Here is a 22,693-nt window from a genome sequence, read left to right on the forward strand (position 1 = left end):
TGTGCTTTTCGACTCCATTTTGTTTTTTTGATATAAATTTTGTTAGTAGGCTAAAGATTACAGCTTTTATGAGACCTTGATGAGACCTTGATTGTTGCAACCTGGGCAGGACATGAGACTGAGGGTGTATTGTTCTACGAGACTTTGACGTACAGACTGTTCCTGTATTCTTATAGGTTAAGAACTGTGAGCGTGTTCTTATGCTGATTGGTTGAAGCATAATTTCTATGATTATAAAAAATGATACATAATAAACGGGGGCCAGAGATCTGCTTGATCCCCCATACAGAGACATATGTCTCCGTCTGGTCATTTTCAGTTGCCGGCAACACCCTGTAGATTAATTTAGAAATCACTGAGTTAACCGTGAAGGATCACTTTAGATCCTCTATCAACAAGGGTAGTGAAGCTTTAATTTTTCTATCCAGTGAAAGTTTAATTCTATTCCCAGCTTGTCTAGCTTAAATGTTTGTCCTTGGTGGTTTACAGCAAAAAAATGTTTCATTTAAGTCCCTGGAGGCTTAGAGCAGTAAAGATTCTATTGTAGTACCTGATGGTCTGGAGTGAAATCTATAAAGTCCCTGGTGGGCTGTAAAAGTTTAATGGCAAAGTCCTTCTACTCTTGGACAGTTAGGAACCAGAAGCCTTGGTCAGTTTCCCATATTTCCACCTTATAAAACTGTCTTTTTTTGCTACAGAAATATTCTCTAGTTACTGACATATTTTTGGGGAGGAGAATCAAATGTAAGGACACCAGACCATCCCACAGCTATGGGTGGTCTTATCTGCTTTGCTATTAGGTGGCGAGAACCTGTGCATTTCTGCAGTACAGAGTTTTATGTGGCGCCCCCTCTCATGCATGAGAGGAATACACACCGTGCAAGATAAATCATGCCCTCATGGTGCTCCCTATGTGGAATAAGAGTGATTTCGAACTCAATTGATTTCTATAAATGCCGCATTATGACAATGTTCAACTTCCCGGCAGAAAAAGGCACTTCGGCCGAAACGCGCGTTGGGGTGGTGGCACCGCAGGTCTCAGGTAGCACTTCACATTTTATATGATTTATATGTCTCATTCTATACAGATATGCTGCTATCACATATAATTTAATATTCACTGCTGGCTTGGTGGGTTCTTTCCTCTTATTAATTAGTTACTTACCTTATTATATTGTAACCTGCTGCTATACTTTTTTACCTTGCATACTGATTCTACTACTTATACCTTTGACCTGCGGTCCCACATTTCTGTTTTTTTCTCTGTTCATCACCCTTCTACATGCATTTTTTTTTCAATAGAGTGTTATGTTTTATGAGTACACATTGGTTCCCCTGGTGCTTTTTTTCTTTATATGCTTCAACGTTCAACTCAAATGTTTCAGAAAGTGCAATCTTCTCCTGTATTTTCTTCACAAGTTGCCATCTTTGCAAAGAACTTTCAACTACCTCCTCGTATATTGTATCTTTTTTCCACTCCTTTAATTAGAATTCCTTGTATCCAGTATGAGCGAAACCTTTACACCTTTGTATCACCACGATGTGATGACAATGTATCAAATAACTTCACAGCCGAAGATGTAGGACAAATATAGATCCATGAAGAATATAGGACGGACCAGATGTAATAAAGGAGGACAGGAACGGAGCGATATGTCTGCCGGAGGAATAATATCCTAATGAGGAACAGTAAAATACATATAGCAGTAAATGTAACAACATGTCATTAGGAAAGGTTAGTGCGCTGCCGGCTCCTCGCTTTATGATATTAATTATGGCTTCTACATAGATTAATTTTATTGGTGTTGTAGAGGGACTCGTCTAATTACCACATTTAGAGCTTTGTCCTTCTTCCATTGGTTGACATGATATTTAGCTAAAAGGCTCGTGAAGCTCTGAACATGGATGATGGGCGTTATTGTTGACAGACGTCACGTCATCATTATCTGCAATCAATTTTGCAATTGGTTTTCACTAAAAATGTTGCTCCATTTGTTTCTTACAGACTTTGTTTTCCTACATATTCGACTTTAATGTGCTCATAAATCAGCTGAGAAGAGCTCAGAAAAAAGTAGATGAAATAGTTGCAACTGACCCGTCAGAACGAGCTCACTGATGTAAACTTAGTTCCCTCATTCTGCAGCCAGCAATAAACAATGCAACAGAGAGGCTATAGATGTTGACCATTGCAAAATCTTTAATGGAAACTAATTACAAAAATTATTTTTAGTACTAAATACATGAGTCTATGTAAAAAAAAATACTCAAAGGTGGACTTCAACCTCCAAGCCTGTTTTCACCTTCATAACCAAGCTAAATTTTACAATTCTGACCACTGTCACTTTATGAGGTTATAGCACTCGACGCTTCAATGGATCCCACTGATTCTGAGATTGTTTTTTTTTGTTACATATTGTACTTCATTGTAGTGGTATAAAAAATTATTATCACAAGGGTAAGGCTACTTTCACACTAGCGTTAACTGCAATCCGTCCCAAAAACGTCTTTTTCCCGAAAAAACGGATGCGTCAAAAAACTGCAAAACGTATGTAACGAATACAGCATTTCGACGGATCCGTCGCAAAACCGTCGCAAATCCGATAAACGGTTCCGTTGAAATGCTGGATGCGTTGCATACGTTGCATACGTTTTTTCCATCCGTTGCATACGTTTTTACGACGGATCCGTTTTTAAAATGGGAGGCACCAAAATTTGATTGGCTACTGGAAACTAGGGAAATCTATATACTGACTGTATTTACAGCACATCTTTGAGGGTTTTAGTTTAGTGGCAATGATGGATGGTGTAATTGGGAGGATTTCGAGTTTGGTTACTGAAGTTATATTTGAGACGAATCGCCTGGATATCATAGTGCGGGAGAAGGAGGCGGCAGCAGAAAGACGGATGATGCAACGGAGAAGGCGACGATTCTGGATACATCCAATCAATGAGCTGCGGATGACCAGGGGTGTCCAGTCCACTCTCTATCTGGAGTTGCGGTGCAACCCCCAAAAATTCTTTAGTTATGTACGGATGAGGATGGAACATTTCGATTATTTGGTTGGAAAAATAGAGGATGTCATCCAAAGGCAGGACACAAGGATGAGGCTTGCCATCACACCGGCGGAGCGGCTCATGGTGACACTGCGGTAAGCATTTTTTCTTTATGTCATTGCTCATATTGAATGTGAGTACATGCTGCAGAGAATACTGCGCTGACACATTGCGCCGCATTTACTGTAGCATGTCATTTGTTGGTTTATGTGAGGCCATTCCACTTGTTTTTTTTTCTTGTGTCATTGGTCATATTGAATGTTATTACATGCTGCAGAGAATACTGCGCTGACACATTGCGCCGCATTTACTGTAGCATGTAATTTGTTGGTTTATTTGAGGCCATTCCACTTGTTTTTCTTGGTTGATGGTCTGTGCAATTTTTTTTTACATTTTTTTTTATTTTTCCCTGCAGCTTCCTAGCTACGGGTGAGTCTTTGACTTCACTCCATTTCCAATTCCGGCTGGGGATTTCCACTATTGGCGGAATTGTGAAGGACACATGTCGTGCGATTTGGGACACTTTACAGCTGGAGTATATCCCACAACCAACAATGGAAATCTGGATGAGAAGTTCCGAACAATTTGAGCGAATGTGTAATTTTCCAAATTGTGTTGGTGCTGTGGACGGCAAACACATTAGGATTGCAAAACCGGCAGGAACAGGATCAGAGTACTATAACTATAAAAAATACTTCTCAATTGTACTCATGGCTATTGCTGACGCCAACTGCCGATTCCTTGCTGTGGATATAGGAGCGTATGGCCGGTCCAACGACTCCCAAGTGTTTAAAAACTCTCCGATGGGTCGCTGCCTGTATGGAGATACATACAATTTCCCGCCAGCAAGACCACTCCCAGGAACCAGTGAACCAGCCTTGCCCTATGTGTGTGTAGGTGATGAAGCCTTTCAACTGTCGCCGCACCTACTGAAACCATACAGCAGCCGTGAATTACACCGCACCAAGCGGGTATTTAATTACCGTCTTACCAGAGCAAGAAGAGTGGTAGAGTGCTCTTTCGGTATTTTGACAGCAAAGTGGAGAGTTCTGCTGACGGCAATAAAACTGGATACAAAAACTGTAGACGATGTTGTCAAGGCATGTGTGGTGCTCCATAATTTTGTTATTTCAAAGGAGCCCGTTACCTTGGATGACGAACAATTGGAGACATCCTTGTGGGATTACCGAAGTGCCTCTGTTCGCTCCACCGGTTCTGTTACTAGGATGAGGGAACAGTTTGCTGAATATTTTTTGTCACCTGTTGGGCGGATTCCATGGCAAGACATAATTGTGTGACTTTTTTTTAATTTTTTTTCTTTTTTTTTTCCCAAATTTTTTGGTAGCAACTGCCACAAAAAAACAAAAAAAAAAAACAAAAAAAGAGTGTGTGTGGTTTGCTTGCTAATATAATATAAAACCATTTTGTTAAACCTTGAAAACGTCTGGTGTTTCTTTTCACTTAACCTTTCATATTTACCTTAATTAATGAACACACACACACAGTAGATTGTAAACCAGAATTATGTTTATTTCAAAAAATATATTTTTTGTGGGTAATTTTCCCACACAATTTTTTTTTTGGTAATTTAAAGAACCTTTCTTTTTTTGGCAAAAAAAAACTATGTACAAGTACATTCCAGGTTCACAGGTCCTGGTATTGTTGGGTGGAGTAACTATGGGAGGAGGGGCTGGAAGGTTGGACCACGTCGGTAGGTGGGATTGGGGAAACCCTACCTGTTGCGTCTGTAGTGGAAGGGGGGGGGAAAACAGGAGGCTGACCAGAGGGGTGTTGTGTTGGGGTAGGTGGAAAACTTACTGGGGAAGGAAAGCTGGGCAAAGATGAAGAAAACACGGGTGAATACATTTGGGTTGTGGGCCGGGTTGGGTATTGGTAGTGATGTTGATATTGAGAGTGATGTGGATATTGGGACTGGCGGTGATATTGTGGGGCATGGTGTTGAAATTGGGACTGGGATGTGTGGGGAGGTGTGGGGGTAGATTGGGGTTCGTTAATTACCTTCAGCAGAGCGTTATGGCAGCTATTCATTACCCGCATCTGCTGATCAAAAGAAAGCTTTTCCATGCTCCTGAGCATGGACTGAAAAAAAAGATTGGCTGGAGCTTGACTTACATCTAAATGCAGTCTATCCAAGCGACTGCTGATTTCATGTTGGTTTTCACTCATGCGTGATTGCATCATGCTGAAACCAGCAGTCACTTGTTCTCCCAAAATTTTAAATGAATTTTGGAAGCCTGCATTTAGATGCAAGAACTCAGGAGCATAGCTCCTTTCCTGACCCCTCTGACGCTGCCGCCATGAACCTACCGGTGGTGTAGAGGTGGCAGGGTCAGAGGGGTGGGGTAAAGGGAACGCTATCTGTTGACCATCAGATGCGAGTAAGGAAGGCTGCACTCCACTGGTAGAGGCGGATGAAGTGGAGGGGACAGAGGGGTGAGAGGTGTGGGGCCTACCGACGTGGTCCCCGGTGGCGGACTCAGGAGGGATCGCTTCAGAGGGTGCAGAGGTAGATGCAGGCGCACGGTGGCTGGAGTAGGTGCTGTGAAAGAAAAAAAAATAAGTTAATATATTGATATGAAAAAGGCCGGACTGAAACAAAAGTTTTGTGATTAGACAGGTTCTTACTGTGATGTTGAATACTTACACTCTACTCAGCATGGTTTCCCTCAGGAAGGAGAGGTTCGTGCCATATCTGTACCTCCTCTTCTTCCTTGCTGCTGAGCCACTCGGGGCCTGCATCTCCTCGTTAAACTCCCTCTTAAAGCGATCCCTCAATGACCGCCACCGCTTCCTAACCTTGGTACCTGTGAAGACAGGAATGAAGAAAAAAAAAAAAATATTCGTAAATGCAAGACATTACATTCAGCTCAAAACATCACTGAAAAGTGAATACTTACATAGTTTGCTCTGCTGCTGTGGAAGAAGGTCCTCCCACCTCGCAAAGATGTTCCGGCATACTTCCAACCAGAGCCGACGGGTGACACTGGTATCAGCATGCCTGCGGTCAGCCATGTTCCACAGTGGCTCCCGTTCACGAACCTCCTCGATGAGGGCTTCAATATCGATATCTGAATCGTATTCGGGAGCACACTGTGAAGCCTGTTAGAACAAAAAAAAAAGAAAGAATTAAAAATTAGTAGACTGAAAGCAAAAAATTAACAATTGAAGCCCCACAAAAAACCGACTCACTGATGGCCGACCGCGGCGTCGAGTCCGCCGACTCTGGGAGTGCCTGGGAGAACCTTCATGCTGTGCTGGACGTTCAGCAGCACCAGCAGCAGCAGCAGCAGCAGCAGGAGACTGAAATAAAGGATAAAAAAATTAGCTTTAATGTATGTATATGTTTTCTGTGTTACGTTATATATGAAATTCTGTTTTGTGTACGGTGCAGTGTGATGTGTGAAGCAAGTGTTTCACCACTCCTTACACTTGGTTCCTCCTCCACTTCGATGTCTCCACCCGTCTCGGTCCCTTCCGACAGCTCCTCATCGGATTCTGATTCCTGTTTAAACATAATAAATGCATGTAGTGACTCAAAATGATGTAAATTTAAAAAAAAAACCAAAAAAATTTTTTTTACTTACCGATACCTGCTGTTGCTGTGGAGGAGGGCTGCCGGAAGAGGACATTGTGTGGCTGTGGTCCAGGTGGCTGTGGTCCTGGTAGGTCTGTAAGTTAAAAGACACTTGCAATCTGCTCTACACATTGAAGTAGCAGATTTGGGGTCTTCAAAACTTACTTTTCAGATTTTCTGGATGTGGGCCAGGTGGCTGTGGTCCAGGTGGCTGTGGTCCAGGTGGCTGTGGTCAAGGTGGCTGTGGTCAAGGTGGCTGTGGTCAAGGTGGCTGTGGTCCAGGTGGCTGTGGTCAAGGTGGCTGTGGTCCAGGTGGCTGTGGTCCAGGTGGCTGTGGTCCTGGTAGGTCTGTAAGTTAAAAGACACTTGCAATCTGCTCTACACATTGAAGTAGCAGATTTGGGGTCTTCAAAACTTACTTTTCAGATTTTCTGGATGTGGGCCAGGTGGCTGTGGTCCAGGTGGCTGTGGTCCAGGTGGCTGTGGTCCAGGTGGCTGTGGTCCTGGTAGGTCTGTAAGTTAAAAGACACTTGCAATCTGCTCTACACATTGAAGTAGCAGATTTGGGGTCTTCAAAACTTACTTTTCAGATTTTCTGGATGTGGGCCAGGTGGCTGTGGTCCAGGTGGCTGTGGTCCAGGTGGCTGTGGTCCAGGTGGCTGTGGTCCTGGTAGGTCTGTAAGTTAAAAGACACTTGCAATCTGCTCTACACATTGAAGTAGCAGATTTGGGGTCTTCAAAACTTACTTTTCAGATTTTCTGGATGTGGGCCAGGTGGCTGTGGTCCAGGTGGCTGTGGTCCAGGTGGCTGTGGTCAAGGTGGCTGTGGTCAAGGTGGCTGTGGTCAAGGTGGCTGTGGTCCAGGTGGCTGTGGTCAAGGTGGCTGTGGTCCAGGTGGCTGTGGTCCAGGTGGCTGTGGTCCTGGTAGGTCTGTAAGTTAAAAGACACTTGCAATCTGCTCTACACATTGAAGTAGCAGATTTGGGGTCTTCAAAACTTACTTTTCAGATTTTCTGGATGTGGGCCAGGTGGCTGTGGTCCAGGTGGCTGTGGTCCAGGTGGCTGTGGTCCAGGTGGCTGTGGTCCTGGTAGGTCTGTAAGTTAAAAGACACTTGCAATCTGCTCTACACATTGAAGTAGCAGATTTGGGGTCTTCAAAACTTACTTTTCAGATTTTCTGGATGTGGGCCAGGTGGCTGTGGTCCAGGTGGCTGTGGTCCAGGTGGCTGTGGTCCAGGTGGCTGTGGTCCTGGTAGGTCTGTAAGTTAAAAGACACTTGCAATCTGCTCTATACATTGAAGTAGCAGATTTGGGGTCTTCAAAACTTACTTTTCAGATTTTCTGGATGTGGGCCAGGTGGCTGTGGTCCAGGTGGCTGTGGTCCAGGTGGCTGTGGTCAAGGTGGCTGTGGTCAAGGTGGCTGTGGTCAAGGTGGCTGTGGTCCAGGTGGCTGTGGTCCAGGTGGCTGTGGTCAAGGTGGCTGTGGTCCAGGTGGCTGTGGTCCAGGTGGCTGTGGTCAAGGTGGCTGTGGTCCAGGTGGCTGTGGTCCAGGTGGCTGTGGTCCAGGTGGCTGTGGTCCTGGTAGGTCTGTAAGTTAAAAGACACTTGCAATCTGCTCTACACATTGAAGTAGCAGATTTGGGGTCTTCAAAACTTACTTTTCAGATTTTCTGGATGTGGGCCAGGTGGCTGTGGTCCAGGTGGCTTATGCCGGTCAGTGTGGTCCCTACTCTATCTGCAATATAATAAGTATAATGGATTGAAAGTTAGACCAAAGCAGAAATAGGTAATGTTTACCACTAAACACCATGTTAAAATGAGAAAAATATGTGAACACCCAAACCCAAAAACTGGTGCACGTTATACCATTCTTTTCCATGTCCCAAAAACAAAAAAAGGTAAACTGTGAGACACCTTTAAAAATATTTTTATGTTTTAAAAAAAAAACAATTACCTCCCCGAAATAAAATTTCAAAGGATAACCTTTATTAAAAAATGACCACTCAAACAACTCTGTATTGCATGTGTAACCATTGGTACATACACCTGATTTAAATTTACCTTTAAGAAATTATACTACGGACAATTTTTTAAGAAACATTTTATTAATATATAATTTTTTTCTTTTTTTTTTTTTTTAAATCACAATGGAGCAGAAATGCTCTTTATTTTAAAATACAAGTACATCGAATGGGAATGGTTAAGTAAATTTAAAAAAAAAAAATATAACCTCAAGCTGCAGACCATTAGACTTTGCAATAATACATCCATTTTAATAAACAAAAAAAAAAAAAAAGGTGCACAAAACACTATACTAAAGGTACTGTCACACTAGACGATATCGCTAGCGATCTGTGACGTTGCAGCGTCCTCACTAGCGATATCGTCCAGTGTGACACGCAGCAGCGATCAGGCCCCTGCTGTGATGTCGCTGGTCGGGGAATAAAGTCCAGAACTTTATTTGGTCGCTGGACTCCCCGCAGACATCGCTGAATCGGCGTGTGTGACACCGATTCAGCGATGTCTTTGCTGGTAACCAGGGTAAACATCGGGTAACTAAGCGCAGGGCCGCGCTTAGTAACCCGATGTTTACCCTGGTTACCAGCGTAAAAAAACAAACAGTACATACTTACATTCAGCTGTCTGTCCCCTGCCGTCTGGTTCCTGCACTGACTGCTGGCCGGAAAGTGAAAGTGAAAGCACAGCACAGCGGTGAGTCACACAGCGATGACTCACCGCTGTGGCTGTGCTCTGCTTTCACTTTACGGCCAGCATTCAGTGCAGTAACCAGACGGCAGGGGACAGACAGCTGAATGTAAGTATGTACTGTTTGTTTTTTTACGCTGGTAACCAGGGTAAACATCGGGTTACTAAGCGCGGCCCTGCGCTTAGTTACCCGATGTTTACCCTGGTTTACCGGGGACCTCTGGATCGTTGGTCGCTGGAGAGCGGTCTTTGTGACAGCTCTCCAGCGACCAAACAGCGACGCTGCAGCGATCCGGATCGTTGTCGGTATCGCTGCAGCGTCGCTAAGTGTGACGGTACCTTAAAGGTACCGTCACAATGAACGATATCGCTAGCAAACCGTGACGTTGCAGCGTCCTGGTTAGCGATATCGTTCAGTTTGACACACAGCGGCGATCAGAATCCTGCTGTGATGTCATTGGTCGCTGCAGAAAGTCCAGAACTTTATTTCGTTGCTGGACTTTATGTAGACATCGCTGAATCGCCGTGTGTGACGCCAATTAAGCGATTTGTTCACTGGTAACTAGGGTAAACATCAGGTTACTAAGCGCGGCTCTGCACTTATTAACCCGATGTTTACCCTGGTTAACAGTGTAAAAGTAAGAAAAAACACAAACACTTCATACTTATGTTCCGCTGTCTGTCCCTCGGCGTTCTGCTTCTCTGCCCTGTATAAGCACAGCGGCCGGAAAGCAGAGTGGTGACGTCACCGCTCTGCTCTGCTTTACGGCTGGCTGGCGCTCACAATGCAGAGAAGCACAGCACGGGGACAGACAGCGGATATTTTTTTTTTTACCTTTTTTTTTTTTTACTTTTACACTGGTAACCATGGTAAACATCGGGTTACTAAGCGCGGCTATGCACTTAGTAACCCCATGTTTACCCTGGTTACTGGCATCGTTGGTTGCTGGAGAGCTGTCTGTGTAACAGCTCTCCAGCGACCAAACAGCGACGCTGCAGTGATCCGGATTATTGTCGGTATTGCTGCAGCGTCACTCAGTGTGACGGTACCTTAATTAGTAAATACATCACAAATCAATATTAACCAATATGGCATTGACAAATGCACATGCAACCAACAAGACGCACACAAACATACCTGCAAGCCGAGTCATAACGCAAGCATAACACATGAACAGTCGCAATATTGACGAAGGCATAATAAGGTGCAGGCACGTGAACACATACATACAAAAGCACACAGCAGTACAAAAATAAACACACACACCCACACACACACACACACACGGCCATCAGTCCTCCGGCTGGAGCTTGATATCTTCACAGTGGCAGGCCTCACGGTGGATCTGGACTGTAGCATGGCAATGGCTGTTGCAGGATGACGGCAGGCCTCAGGTTGGATTCAGGTTTTATAAGCTCTTGCTATAGTCAGTACGTCATACACAAATGCGCACACACACACACACACAAATGGCAATATACTCACACTGTTGTAGTGTGTCTGGTCCTTGCTGCCAGGCTGGGCTCTTGGTGTCCGGCTGGGCTCTTGGTGTCCGGCAGGGCTCTTGGGGTCCAGGCTGGGCTCTTGGGGTCCGGCTGGGCTCTTGGTGTCCGGCAGGGCTCTTGGGGTCCAGGCTGGGCTCTTGGGGTCCGGCTGGGCTCTTGGTGTCCAGGCTGTGCTCTTGGTGTCCGGCAGGGCTCTTGGTGTCTGGCAGGGCTCTTGGGGTCCAGGCTGGGCTCTTGGGGTCCGGCTGGGCTCTTGGTGTCCAGGCTGGGCTCTTGGTGTCCGGCTGGCTGGAGGCTGCTTCTTCTTCTCTCTGAGTCTTGCTGGCATATGTGGGGGTTGAAGGCCCAGACCAGGTTTATATAGATTTGGGGATGTCTGGCCATTTAGATAAAAACACCTGTTTCTGAGCATGCTCAGTAGAAAAAAACGTATTGCAGCGCTGCATTGCGTCGTACGACGTGTCTCGACGCATCCGTCGCTCATAGACTTTCATTCTAGCAAAAGACGCATGCCGACGAATGCGCCGAGACACGTTTTATTGGCGGAGACAAAAAACGTTACAATCTTCTTTTTTCCAGACGACGTGTCGCCTCTTTTCGACGCATCCGTCGAAAGACGTATACCGACGAATGCAAATCCGTCGCAATACGTCGCCAATACAAGTCTATGGGGAAAAAACGTATGCAGCAAAATATTTTGCTGCATACGTTTTTTCTGCAAAACGACGCATTTTAACGTATTGCAGTTAACGCTAGTGTGAAAGTAGCCTTACAGGAGAATATGGAATTCAAAATTTATTGAGTACGATATGTGGGGGAAAACTACTTTTTGGGTGCATGGATGGGCTCAGAAAGGACATGACATTTTTTTGCTCGCTTTCCATTCCAATTTTTGGGAGGCAGAATGAACAAAAAACAGCAATTCATGAATTGGGTTTTGGGAGTTTTTTTTATGCCGTTCCGTGTGTGGTAAAATTGGTAAGGCAGCTTTATTCTTTGAGTCAGTACAATTACAGCGATACCTCATTTATATTTGTTATGTTGCAGCTCTTTTACACAATAAAAACTTTTTAGAGAAAAAAAATTGTTATTTTTGCATTGCTTTATTCTGAGAGCAATAACTTTTTTATTTTTACGCTGATGGAGCTGTAGGGCGGCTTGTTTTTTGCAAGACAAGATGACATTTTCATAGATACCAATTTTATTTACATTCTTTTTGATTGCATTTTATTCCATTTGTTTGCCGGTATGATGATAAAGCATAGATTTTTGTCTCATTTTAATTTTCTTTGTTTAACCACGGAGGGGGTTAACTACTGGGACAGTTTTAGTGGTTGGGTCGTTTGGAACGTGGCGGCACCAAATATGTGTAGTTATTTTATTTTTAATTTTTTCATAAAAATATTCATTTATGGGTACAATATATTTGAATATTATTTTTTTACCATTTTATGATTTTTTTTACAATTTTTTTTTTACGTTTTTACTTAGTCCCTCTGTGGGACTTTTCCTTTTTTCATTCTGATCACTTCTAAATCATAGCAATGCACGAGTATTGGTATGCTATATAAACTTGATACACCATGCTCTGAGCATGTTCTAACATCTTGATAGCTCTGGTGACCCGGATGTTGTCATGTTGACATCTTGTCACAATGGCGCCAATTGGAGAGAAAATGGGGCTCCTGCCCTCTTCCTTCCTTCAAAATGTTGCGATCACTATCGATCGCAGCATTTAGGGGGTTAAGCTGCCGGGAGCGGTGCCTATGGATACGTCCAAGGTCGTGAAGGGGTTAACCCATTCCAAAGATTGGACATATTAGTGTGTCCTAAGTCAGGTGTAAAATTTGTGATATTTACTACATATTGCAATATAATGCAAAACATAATACAAATGATTAAACGATTAGTAATAAATACATGAGTGAAAAAGGATAAACAAGTTTTAACCATTAAAAAAACAACAGAAAGCTAAAAGTTTGAATTACATAATTTCTGAATCTGATAATAAATGTAAAAAAATAAACATATTTGGTGTTGCTGCATCCGCAAAAGTCCATAATATTGAAAGGTAAAATTAAATGACACGTAGGATAAATGCTGTAAAGGTAAAACCTATAAATGCCACAATCAATATCTTTTTATCACCTCAACACACATCAAAAATGCAATGTAAGTAGTCAAAGAGTCGTATGTATCCAAAAATGGAAACAATGAAAACGACAGCTTGTCACACAAAAAGAATAGACCAATTTTTCACAAAGATCTGAATTTTCTTTGACCAGTAATGTTGTATATTATACCACTACTATATATTTATAGTATATTAGTCTATGTTCACATGTTGCCTTTTTTGATGGTCAAAACCTGATCTCTTGGCAGTAAAAAAGATGCAGACAAAAAGCAGGTTTTGCTGCTTTTTGCTGCGTTTTTCAGCAATCCAAAGTTTAGCTTTGCTTCCACCATGCAAGCATGAATAATACAAGGTTTTAGACCACCAATGAAAGACATATGTGAAACCATAAGGCCGGTTTCACAAGTCAGTGGCTCCGGTATGTGAGGTGACAGTTTCCTCACGTACTGGAGACACTGACTCACGTAGACACATTAAAATCAATGTGTCTCTGCACATGTCAGCGTGTTTTCACGGACCGTGTGTCTGTTTGGAAAACACGGAGACATGTCAGTGTTCGTGGGAGCGCACGTATTACACGGACCCATTAAAGTCAATGGGTCCGTGTAAAACACGTACCGCACACGTGTTGCCCGTGTGCAGTCTGTGTGCCGTGCAGGAGACAGCGCTACTGTAAGCGCTGTCCCCCCAGCGTGATGCTGAAGCCGCCATTCATTTCTTCTCTCCAGCAGCGTCCGCTGGAGAGAAGATATGAAAAATTTTTTTTTTTTGGTGTTAAAAAAAAAGATCCCTGTCCCCAAACCCCCTCCCACCCCCTGTGCCCCCCCCCCTTCCCGCTGTTAATAAAATACTTACCTGGCTCCCTCGCTGCTGCTTCTCCTCGCCGCAGCTTCTCCTGTATGAGCGGTCACGTGGTGCCGCCCATTACAGTGATGAATATGCGGCTCCACCTCCCATAGGGGTCATTAACCCTTTCTCTGCCCTGTACCACCTGTAAAATTGATCATAACCTCCTTCTCTAGACCACCAGGGACACAGTCAATAACGCTTTCACTGCCCTAGATCACCAGAGTTGCAGAAATTAACCTTTTCTCCTAGTGTCATTAAAACTTTTTTTTCAAAATCATATCATCTGGGGGAAATTGATCATAACGCCATTCTCTTCTTCCTACCACCAGGGATTTCTGATCAGACGATCAGAGACATAGCCATTAACCCCTTCGCTGCACTAGACCACCAGGGATCATTTCAGAAGCAACCTTTTCTGCCGAAGACCACCAGGGATGCATATATTGACCCCTTCACTGCCTGAAGGCAGATGTTAACCCATTTACTACCGTAGCTAATTATGGATCATTACTAATATTTATCTGGGTCCCTGACTGACCCGATCACTGGCTTCCACGTTGTACAGGCAACATTGGTTTTCTTTATTATAGATAGGATTAAAAGAAAACTGGATAACAGAGAAATTTCATCAGAAGAGTAAAATTGCCGAGTGCAGCATGGCAGACGGAGAATATTGGTGATTGCTATTCATTACTATTTATGTTGTATTCTGTCCTTTGCCATTCATATTACAAAAGCTGCAAATTACCATAAACTGCTTCATCAGCTCGGCTCTATTTAAAGCCTCTGTAGCAGTTGCTTTGCCCGGGATTTATTTACTGTGAATGAGGATAAGGGCCACTCAGGCTTACAGTCCTTCAAGTGATGTTTCCGGCACATCTGTAGAACCTCTGCGTCGCTGCCTGACACAGGACACAACAGATTATGCAGGTTTATGAGCGATATACACAGTGTCACGCTGTGATGGTCTTTTGGTATGAAAAGGGGGCCTCAAACTGTCACTGGAACTGGAACCCTAACTATCTCTGTCCCAGGGGTACTCTTGAAGGTGGAGATGCCTGAGTCTCCGACCTTACTATGCTTCTGTTAAACCCTGATCTATCCCATCCCCCACCCCATGAGGCTTGGGACAGAAATATAAGGTAAACCAGACACAAAGACAAGACAGAGATGACAGAAAACAACAAACATACAAACACTAGCCAAAGGTAAAGACGTACATAGGGCAGGATAGGAATGTACCAACCAAATGGGAATAGGACAATGAGGAAAGCATACATCGCAAAACAGCAGGCAACAACGGTCTGCATTTCAGCACAGCGTCTCTGAGGAGCTAGGAAGCAAAGCTTTCACTGGCAAGGAAGAGAAGGTCTGGCCAGGTTTTATAGGGAGAGGTAATGACCAGATCAAAAGCAGCTGAAAATGGAGCTGCAAGTTTCTGACCAGCATAGAAAGGATTGTTAACCTCATCAGCACCAAAGGAAACCAAATCCATTTAATATGGGACACAAACACAGAGGCTAAATGGAAGATCTGCGATTCACAGTGATCTTCTAACCCCATATTTCCCACCGTGTAGGGTGTGTTAGACTCACTTCTAAGCCGCAGACCTCGGCCATCTCCAATTCTTTAATTTAAGAAGCCACTGCCATGAATCAGGGAAACGCTGTTCCTTTCATCACAAAGAAGTTTACTCGACAGTCCCAGTGCATCAGTTCATAACACGCAATATCAGGGACAAAGCTCTCAGTTTCTTGCTTCCATACTACAGTACATTTCCAGCATTTATTTCCGTTCCACCTGGACTATTCCTATATTCACTGATCCTGTGAGCCCCTGGAATTCCCATTCCTATGAAGTAATACGCCCGAGGTCCGTTACTTCTCCCACCCGCAGTTCCACATCCATCTTCCTCTGTACATAAGGGGTTACAGTGTCTGCCATAGCACCCGACTCGAGCCTTGAGCTCTGGATGATGCAGGAATGTCTGCAGGGAATTTTGCAAGGCCTACTGCCGTTCAGCGCAATATTTACTTGCCCTTACTATCAGTCCAATTGCACCTTGAACTTGACCTTATGTCTCTCTGTAACAAACTCTCTAATGAATAGGAAGCAGCGTCCTTTTTACTGGAACTCCCCCCCCCCAACTATGGGCTAGTCATGGAAACAGGAACACATGGGCTACTTGCACAGTGAACAAGTCTGTATGATCATGTTCACACACCACCAAGAAACCTGAAGACACAAAAGAGAATAGTAAAACCAAAAACACTCAGTTTGAAAAAATGTTGCAGTAATCCGCAAGTGCTAGTAAAAGATGTAAAAAACAGGGTATTTGGTTGATACGTTTTTTGCAAAAAATGTATACTAAGCTGCTCTACCAATCTTCACGGTATACCCTTATCAGAGCAGTCCTAACTAATGTATGCAATCCCTATCTGATGTATTTATAAACCTGATCATCTGTATATAACCTGTGTGAACAGGGTTCAGAGAGGAAAAATCCATGTGTGCTGTTCAGAGAGGAAAAATCCATGTGTGCTTACAGGGTAGAACAGCTTTTGTGCAGATAGCCCAAGAGGAGTGGTGGAACTCCCCAGTCTTGTAGACACAAGAGAACAATTATGGAAACAGGAACACATGGGCTACTTGCACAGTGAACAAGTCTGTATGATCATGTTCACACACCACCAAGAAACCTGAAGACACAAAAGAGAATAGTAAAACCAAAAACACTCAGTTTGAAAAAATGTTGCAGTAATCCGCAAGTGCTAGTAAAAGATGTAAAAAACAGGGTATTTGGTTGATACGTTTTTTGCAAAAAATGTATACTAAGCTGCTCTACCAATCTTCACGGTATACCCTTATGCACACATGGATTTTTCCTCTCTGAACCCTGTTCACACAGTTTATATACAGATGATCAGGTTTTTAAATACATCAGATAGGGATTGCATACATTAGTTAGGACTGCTCTGATAAGGGTATACCGTGAAGATTGGTAGAGCAGCTTAGTATACATTTTTTGCAAAAAACGTATCAACCAAATACCCTGTTTTTTACATCTTTTACTAGCACTTGCGGATTACTGCAACATTTTTTCAAACTGAGTGTTTTTGGTTTTACTATTCTCTTTTGTGTCTTCAGGTTTCTTGGTGGTGTGTGAACATGATCATACAGACTTGTTCACTGTGCAAGTAGCCCATGTGTTCCTGTTTCCATAATTGTTATCTTGTGTCTACAAGACTGGGGAGTTCCACCACTCCTCTTGGGCTATCCGCACAAAAGCTGTTCTGCCCTGTATGCACACATGGATTTTTCCTCTCTGAACCCTGTTCACACAGGTTATATACAGATGATCAGGTTTTTAAATACATCAGATAGGGATTGCATACATTAGTTAGGACTGCTCTGATAAGGGTATACCGTGAAGATTGGTAGAGCAGCTTAGTATACATTTTTTGCAAAAAACGTATCAACCAAATACCCTGTTTTTTACATCTTTTACTAGCACTTGCGGATTACTGCAACATTTTTTCAAACTGAGTGTTTTTGGTTTTACTATTCTCTTTTGTGTCTATGGGCTAGTCATGAACATTAACACTTTCTTACCCTACTATCACCATCTAACTACCACCACTCTCTTATCCCCTAAATCCTAATCTATGTCTTACCCTATACTTATTCTGCATAGTACACTACTCACATTATGCATACCCTTTACATTACATATACTCTATGCATTACCTATACATTACGTGTTCCCCAGCTCTGGTCCTCGAGAGCCACCAACAGGTCATGTTTTCAGGATTTCCTTAGTATTGCACAGGTGATGGAATTATTGCCTGTGCAGGTGATGCAATTATCACCTGTGCAATACTAAGGAAATACTGAAAACATGACCTGTTGGTGGCTCTTGAGGACCGAACTTGGGGAACACTGTGATTACCATATCTTGATACATGGCGATTCTCATATCACATCACTACACAATTTATAGAAAAAGACAAATTACACTATTCACATGTCGTGATTGGTGTCTTCAGGGGCAGGAAAGCGATAGTACAGTACATACCCCCTTAGAATTGAGCTGTTTGTCATGTCGGCTGTAGACCGTCCAGGTCTCGCTGGCGTAGAGGAGTGTGGTAAGGACCACCGCACAGTAGACATTCAGCTTGGTAGTAAGGCTGAGTCCCCTCCTTTCCTGTAGAGATACAAAAACCTTCCACCACTTCCTGCTGAGAAACAAAAACTCGCCCCCACATCCTGTGGAGATACAAAGACCCTCCACTACTTCTTGCAATCTGTCTCGACATCTTTGCTGTTAGAGATAGATTAGATCTGACAACAGGCAGTGGACAGAAAGTTAAATAGAAGAGAGACATCTAGTAGCCAACAGTTTGGAGTAATTTTTTTGTGGGTAAAACAATTATTAAATGAAGCGATATGTAGATTATATATTTATCGCATTATCTATCAAAAGAGACAAAGTTGTCTGAAAATACAATGGCCATGAGGGGACGTGTGATGTGATCTTTTTGCAACTGTAATGTTTCCCTATGACACAAAAAGCTGCCTGAAACTTTCAGTAATTGCTAAATATTACTCATGACTGAGGTGGTCACCTGCAAATTAATTGGGACTGATACACAATCAGAAATAGTCATGGACGCCAAGCCGACATAGAAGCCTTAATAGATATAATTCCTACATACATATATATATATACATATATATATATATACACCCATAGTGTATGTAGTAGAATTCAATATTATAGTTAACGTAAGCGATCATCCAGATTTGTATTACAGACTCTTTGAAGATATCAGAGGAATGACATATTGTAAGTTATTTACTGGATGTACTGAACATATAGAGCTGGGGTGAAGATGGGTCTTGCTGAGCCTATAGGGATAATATAAACATACGTCAATTAATCTCAGCCTTCTGTTTACTCTTCTAATTTGGTAGGATCCAGATGTCTTTTGCAGATGATACATAGTACCTGGTGGGATGCCAGGAGCATTAATAAGATTCAATCTTTCTCGACTTGGCAGGAAGTGGCCACCATCCTCTTAAAGAATCCATGGCATTTGTAGAAAGTGAGAAAAGAATATAATCCTGAAGATTTATAAAACATGTATATGGACATAAAGCTGTTGGAGCTCCAGAAAAGTTTTCTAAATTTTTGTTTACATTTTATTACTCAGTCATGAAAAAAAAAACAAGAAAAAAGTACATCCTCCTTGAATTCTACAGTTCTATTTAGGATGGCATAAAAAACATCAGAAGTCTTAAAAGTAGGTAAATACAATTTCAGACGAACAGTAGAAATGAGAAAATCTACTCAATTGGAATCGAGTTCTTCTCAAATCTTACAAAAATTTGCATTTTCCAGGGCAATTTTCTCTGAACTAATTTATCACGAGAGGTGGCGAGTTCTCCTTCAATGGAAGTCTTCAGAGTCTGGACAGACATCTGTCTGATATGGCTTAGTGAATCCTGCATTGAGCAGGTGGTTCGACCAGATGATCCAGGAGGTCCCTTCCAACTCTAACAATGTAGGATTTTATTATACAATGAAAATGGGGTCACCATTTGGCTGAAATGCAAAGGTGTGTTAGGCGTAACGGCGTGTTTTCTATTTCTAAATAAATGTGTAAAACGGTGCTTTGTTTGATTTTAGATAATGGATTTTATTCTTGCTGTGTGTTTATTTCAGTGGTGGGACCTTAACAGAGCTGTGAATGAATGTCCACAAACCTCAATGAAACTAAGCAATGTTGTTAAGAAGAGTGGCCAAAATTCCTCAAGAACGATGTGAGGGACTAATAAAGTCATACAGAGAACCAATACTTCAAGTTACTGCTGATAAAGTTGGTTCTACAAGCTATGGAGTCATGGGGTGTAGTTTATTTTTCACACATTGTTTCTGCATTTTGATCATTTTTTTGGATATTCGTTTAATTTGTCGTGTGCTTTGTTCAACTGAGGTTTACGTATTTACGTATTTTTAGAGATTTATGAATAAAACTTTTTTTTACTGAATTAATGTAGTTTCTTTGACTGTTTTTGGTGTGCCAGCATTAAAGGGCAAAGAAGATGTTTCTTCCAGAAGAGAATAAAAGATCTTGTCCCATTTCTTGAAAAGAAACAAAGACCTGCCCCCATCTCCTGTAGAGATAAAAAGACCCTCCACCACTTTCTGTAGAGATACAAAGACCCTCCACCACTTTCTGTAGAGATACAAAGACCCTCCACCACTTTCTGTAGAGATACAAAGACCATCCACCACTTGTTTTAGGGACATAAACACTTCTCCACACTTCCTGTAAAGATACAACAACCCACTCCAATTTCCTGCAGAGAAGAAAACTTCCTGCAGAGAAACAAAAAACATCCACCACTTTCGGTAGCGATAAAAAGACCCTCCACCACTTCCTGCTGGGATACAAAGACCCTCCACCACTTCCTGCTGGGATACAAAGACCCTCCACCACTTCTTGTAGTGATACAAAGACCCTTCACCACTTCTTGTAGCAATACAAAGATCTTCCAAACTTCATGTATCGATGCAAAGATCCTCCACCACTTCTTGTATCGATACAAAGATCCTCCACCACTTCTTGTAGCGATACAAAGATCCTCCACCACTACTTGTAGCGATACAAACATCTTCCACCACTTCATGTATCGATGCAAAGATCCTCCACCACTTCTTGTATCGATACAAAGATCTTTCACCACTTCATGTATCGATGCAAAGATCCTCCACCACTTCTTGTAGCGATACAAAGATCTTCCACCACTTCATGTATCGATGCAAAGATCCTCCACCACTTCTTGTATCGATACAAAGATCCTCCACCACTTCTTGTATTGATAAAAAGACCCTCCACCACTTCCTGTTGGGATACAAAGACCCTCCACCACTTCTTGTATCAATAAAAAGATCCTCCACCACTTCCTGTAAGGAAACAAAGTACTTCCGCCACTTCTTGTAGAGATACAAAAACCTTCCATCACTTATTGCCGAGAAACAAAGACTCATCCTGTGTTGTTGTCCGTATTTCGTAGTTGAAGATGACCGTGATTTAAGGATTTAAAAGGAGGATCAGTGGCTCTAGGTCCAGAGGTCAATGTGGATCCTGAATGCGCACTGAGTGAGCACTCACATATGGGACATAAGTAAGTATATGTGTCACGCCAAGGCAGACGGAGCAGGGTTAGTGAACCCACTTGACCACAGAGGACTCTGTGGAAGCTGAACCCTAGGAACCAGCTGGACAAGGATGTCAGATGAATCAGCAAAGCTTTATTCAGATTATAAAGCAGGTGAACCCACAATGGAAAACCCCCTGAGCTGAAACACAGAATACCACCGAGGAAGCTCTGGCGAGCGAACCCCTATACAGGGATAGACCAGGCGCAGCCAAGGAAGCTCACGTGCAACAGCTCCAGAGACCAGAGGGTCAGACCCAAACGGTGCAGTGGTACTGGGAGAGGAGAAGCGAGAGGTCCAGGGAACTGGAGAATGAGAACCAGCAGGGCCCAAGAGTAGGTGTTCAGGACAACGGTACTAGGGAAAAACACTGGATATTAATTCAGGCAAGACAGAATAAGCAAGCACTGATCTGGAACCTGAGAACGGCAACTAAGAACAAAATGCAAAGTTGCCCTGGCACCTCCCAAAGGAAGTGAGGACCTTAAGTATACACAGACCTCTCAGTGACTGGCTAAGAGGTGATCACAGGAAAAGGGTGAACTGGCCCTTTAAATCATTAGACAGCCGCGCACCCTATGCTCGCTCCCCCACAACCTGGAAGTGAAGAGGCAGTGGAGAAATGTCGGGAAGATGCCGCAGCCAGAGGGAGCATCGCGGACAGGGTAAGAGATATTGCGGGGACCAAGGGTACGCCTGCGGCCAGACAGGACCCGATCCCCCTCCACCCTGGAGACGGGTCCCGCAGACTGGATCATTACAATATGTAGTCAGGACAGTGGATACTGCTTGTGCCTTGCGCACAGCTCGCTTTTGTTTTGAGGTTACTACATTTACCTAATTTTAAACCCTTCTAAGAACCAGATGCTTTTTTTTAATATGTCCTGATTTGTGAAAGCATAACATTTCTAAGAATTAGGCTAGAATTACTCATTGCAATCAAGTTAAAATCATTACATAAATTCAATGATTTCCTATGAGAAAAAATTACAAGCGATCACTGGAAATTATGCCTATTTTTTTGGAATAGTTTCAAGGTCCTTGTGACTTTTGATACATAAGTTGGTAACATTATATTTGCAATTCAAATGGAATGTACTGATATCTCATCTTGACGGTATCGACAACCCAGGAGGTTGTTGTGGGGTCCTCGTAGACTGTGGGTTCAGCCAACTTGAACTCAGACATGATTTACAAACATTCTCCCTCTATGAGCAATGCAGGAGGTAAGCAGAGAGTGTTTGTCAACAGTGTCTGAGTATGAATTCTTGCTAGAGCAGCAGTTGAAAGCAGCTTCTGAAAGTATCAACTAGGCAAATAAACCAGCACTTTCAGCATCGTAATTGGGAGATAAAGAAGCAAAAAAAGGTAATGGAGTACATTACAAAAATTCCAAACTTTGTAAATGCTGATTCATAACTAAATAATAAAAAAGTTTACATCTACTATATAATTGTCTAAGGGTCACTTCCGTCTTTCTGTCTGTCTGTCTGTCTGTCATGGATATTCATTGGTCGCGGCCTCTGTCTGTCATGGAAATCCAAGTTGCTGATTGGTCGTGGCAAAACGCCCATGACCATTGCCACGACCAATCAGCGACGGCCATAGTCTGGCAGCGAAATGG

The 22,693-nt window shown here is 42.9% G+C and overlaps 2 protein-coding genes across 3 annotated transcripts; one reads left to right on the forward strand and one right to left on the reverse strand.

Moving 5' to 3' along the window:
• The first annotated feature begins 2,534 nt into the window (after window positions 1-2,534).
• Window positions 2,535-4,378, forward strand: LOC138641718 (uncharacterized). The gene is made up of 2 exons (XM_069729339.1): window positions 2,535-3,149; window positions 3,470-4,378. The coding sequence occupies exons 1-2, from the start codon at window positions 2,794-2,796 to the stop codon at window positions 4,350-4,352; spliced, it is 1,239 nt and encodes a 412-aa protein (XP_069585440.1). The 5' UTR covers window positions 2,535-2,793; the 3' UTR covers window positions 4,353-4,378.
• A 252-nt stretch (window positions 4,379-4,630) lies between these two features.
• Window positions 4,631-6,851, reverse strand: LOC138641719 (uncharacterized). Of its 2 annotated transcripts, XM_069729341.1 has the most exons (7): window positions 6,815-6,851; window positions 6,660-6,743; window positions 6,503-6,577; window positions 6,265-6,375; window positions 5,973-6,174; window positions 5,720-5,879; window positions 4,631-5,614 (listed from the first exon to the last, which is right to left on the reverse strand). In XM_069729341.1, exons 2-7 carry the CDS (start codon window positions 6,702-6,704, stop codon window positions 4,699-4,701), a joined length of 1,509 nt encoding a protein of 502 aa, XP_069585442.1. In that variant the 5' UTR covers window positions 6,705-6,743; window positions 6,815-6,851; the 3' UTR covers window positions 4,631-4,698. The 2 variants fall into 2 exon arrangements, with proteins under 2 accessions (XP_069585442.1, XP_069585441.1); XM_069729340.1 differs by having other exon boundaries at window positions 6,660-6,850.
• Between the last annotated feature and the right edge of the window lie 15,842 nt (window positions 6,852-22,693).

The sequence above is a fragment of the Ranitomeya imitator genome, chromosome 6 (assembly GCF_032444005.1).
Source record: "Ranitomeya imitator isolate aRanImi1 chromosome 6, aRanImi1.pri, whole genome shotgun sequence".
Taxonomy (NCBI): Eukaryota; Metazoa; Chordata; class Amphibia; order Anura; family Dendrobatidae; genus Ranitomeya; species Ranitomeya imitator.

Excerpts from the sequence above, each read along its gene's own strand:
- LOC138641718 (XM_069729339.1), top strand. The coding sequence starts at position 2,794 with ATGATGGATGGTGTAATTGGGAGGATTTCGAGTTTGGTTACTGAAGTT. Across the intron at positions 3,150-3,469 it reads CGGCTCATGGTGACACTGCG|CTTCCTAGCTACGGGTGAGT; the intron begins GTAAGCATTTTT and ends TTTTCCCTGCAG.
- LOC138641719 (XM_069729341.1), bottom strand. The coding sequence starts at position 6,704 with ATGTCCTCTTCCGGCAGCCCTCCTCCACAGCAACAGCAGGTATCG. Across the intron at positions 6,578-6,659 it reads CACAGCAACAGCAGGTATCG|GAATCAGAATCCGATGAGGA; the intron begins GTAAGTAAAAAA and ends ATGTTTAAACAG. Across the intron at positions 5,615-5,719 it reads GAAACCATGCTGAGTAGAGT|CACCTACTCCAGCCACCGTG; the intron begins GTAAGTATTCAA and ends TTTCTTTCACAG.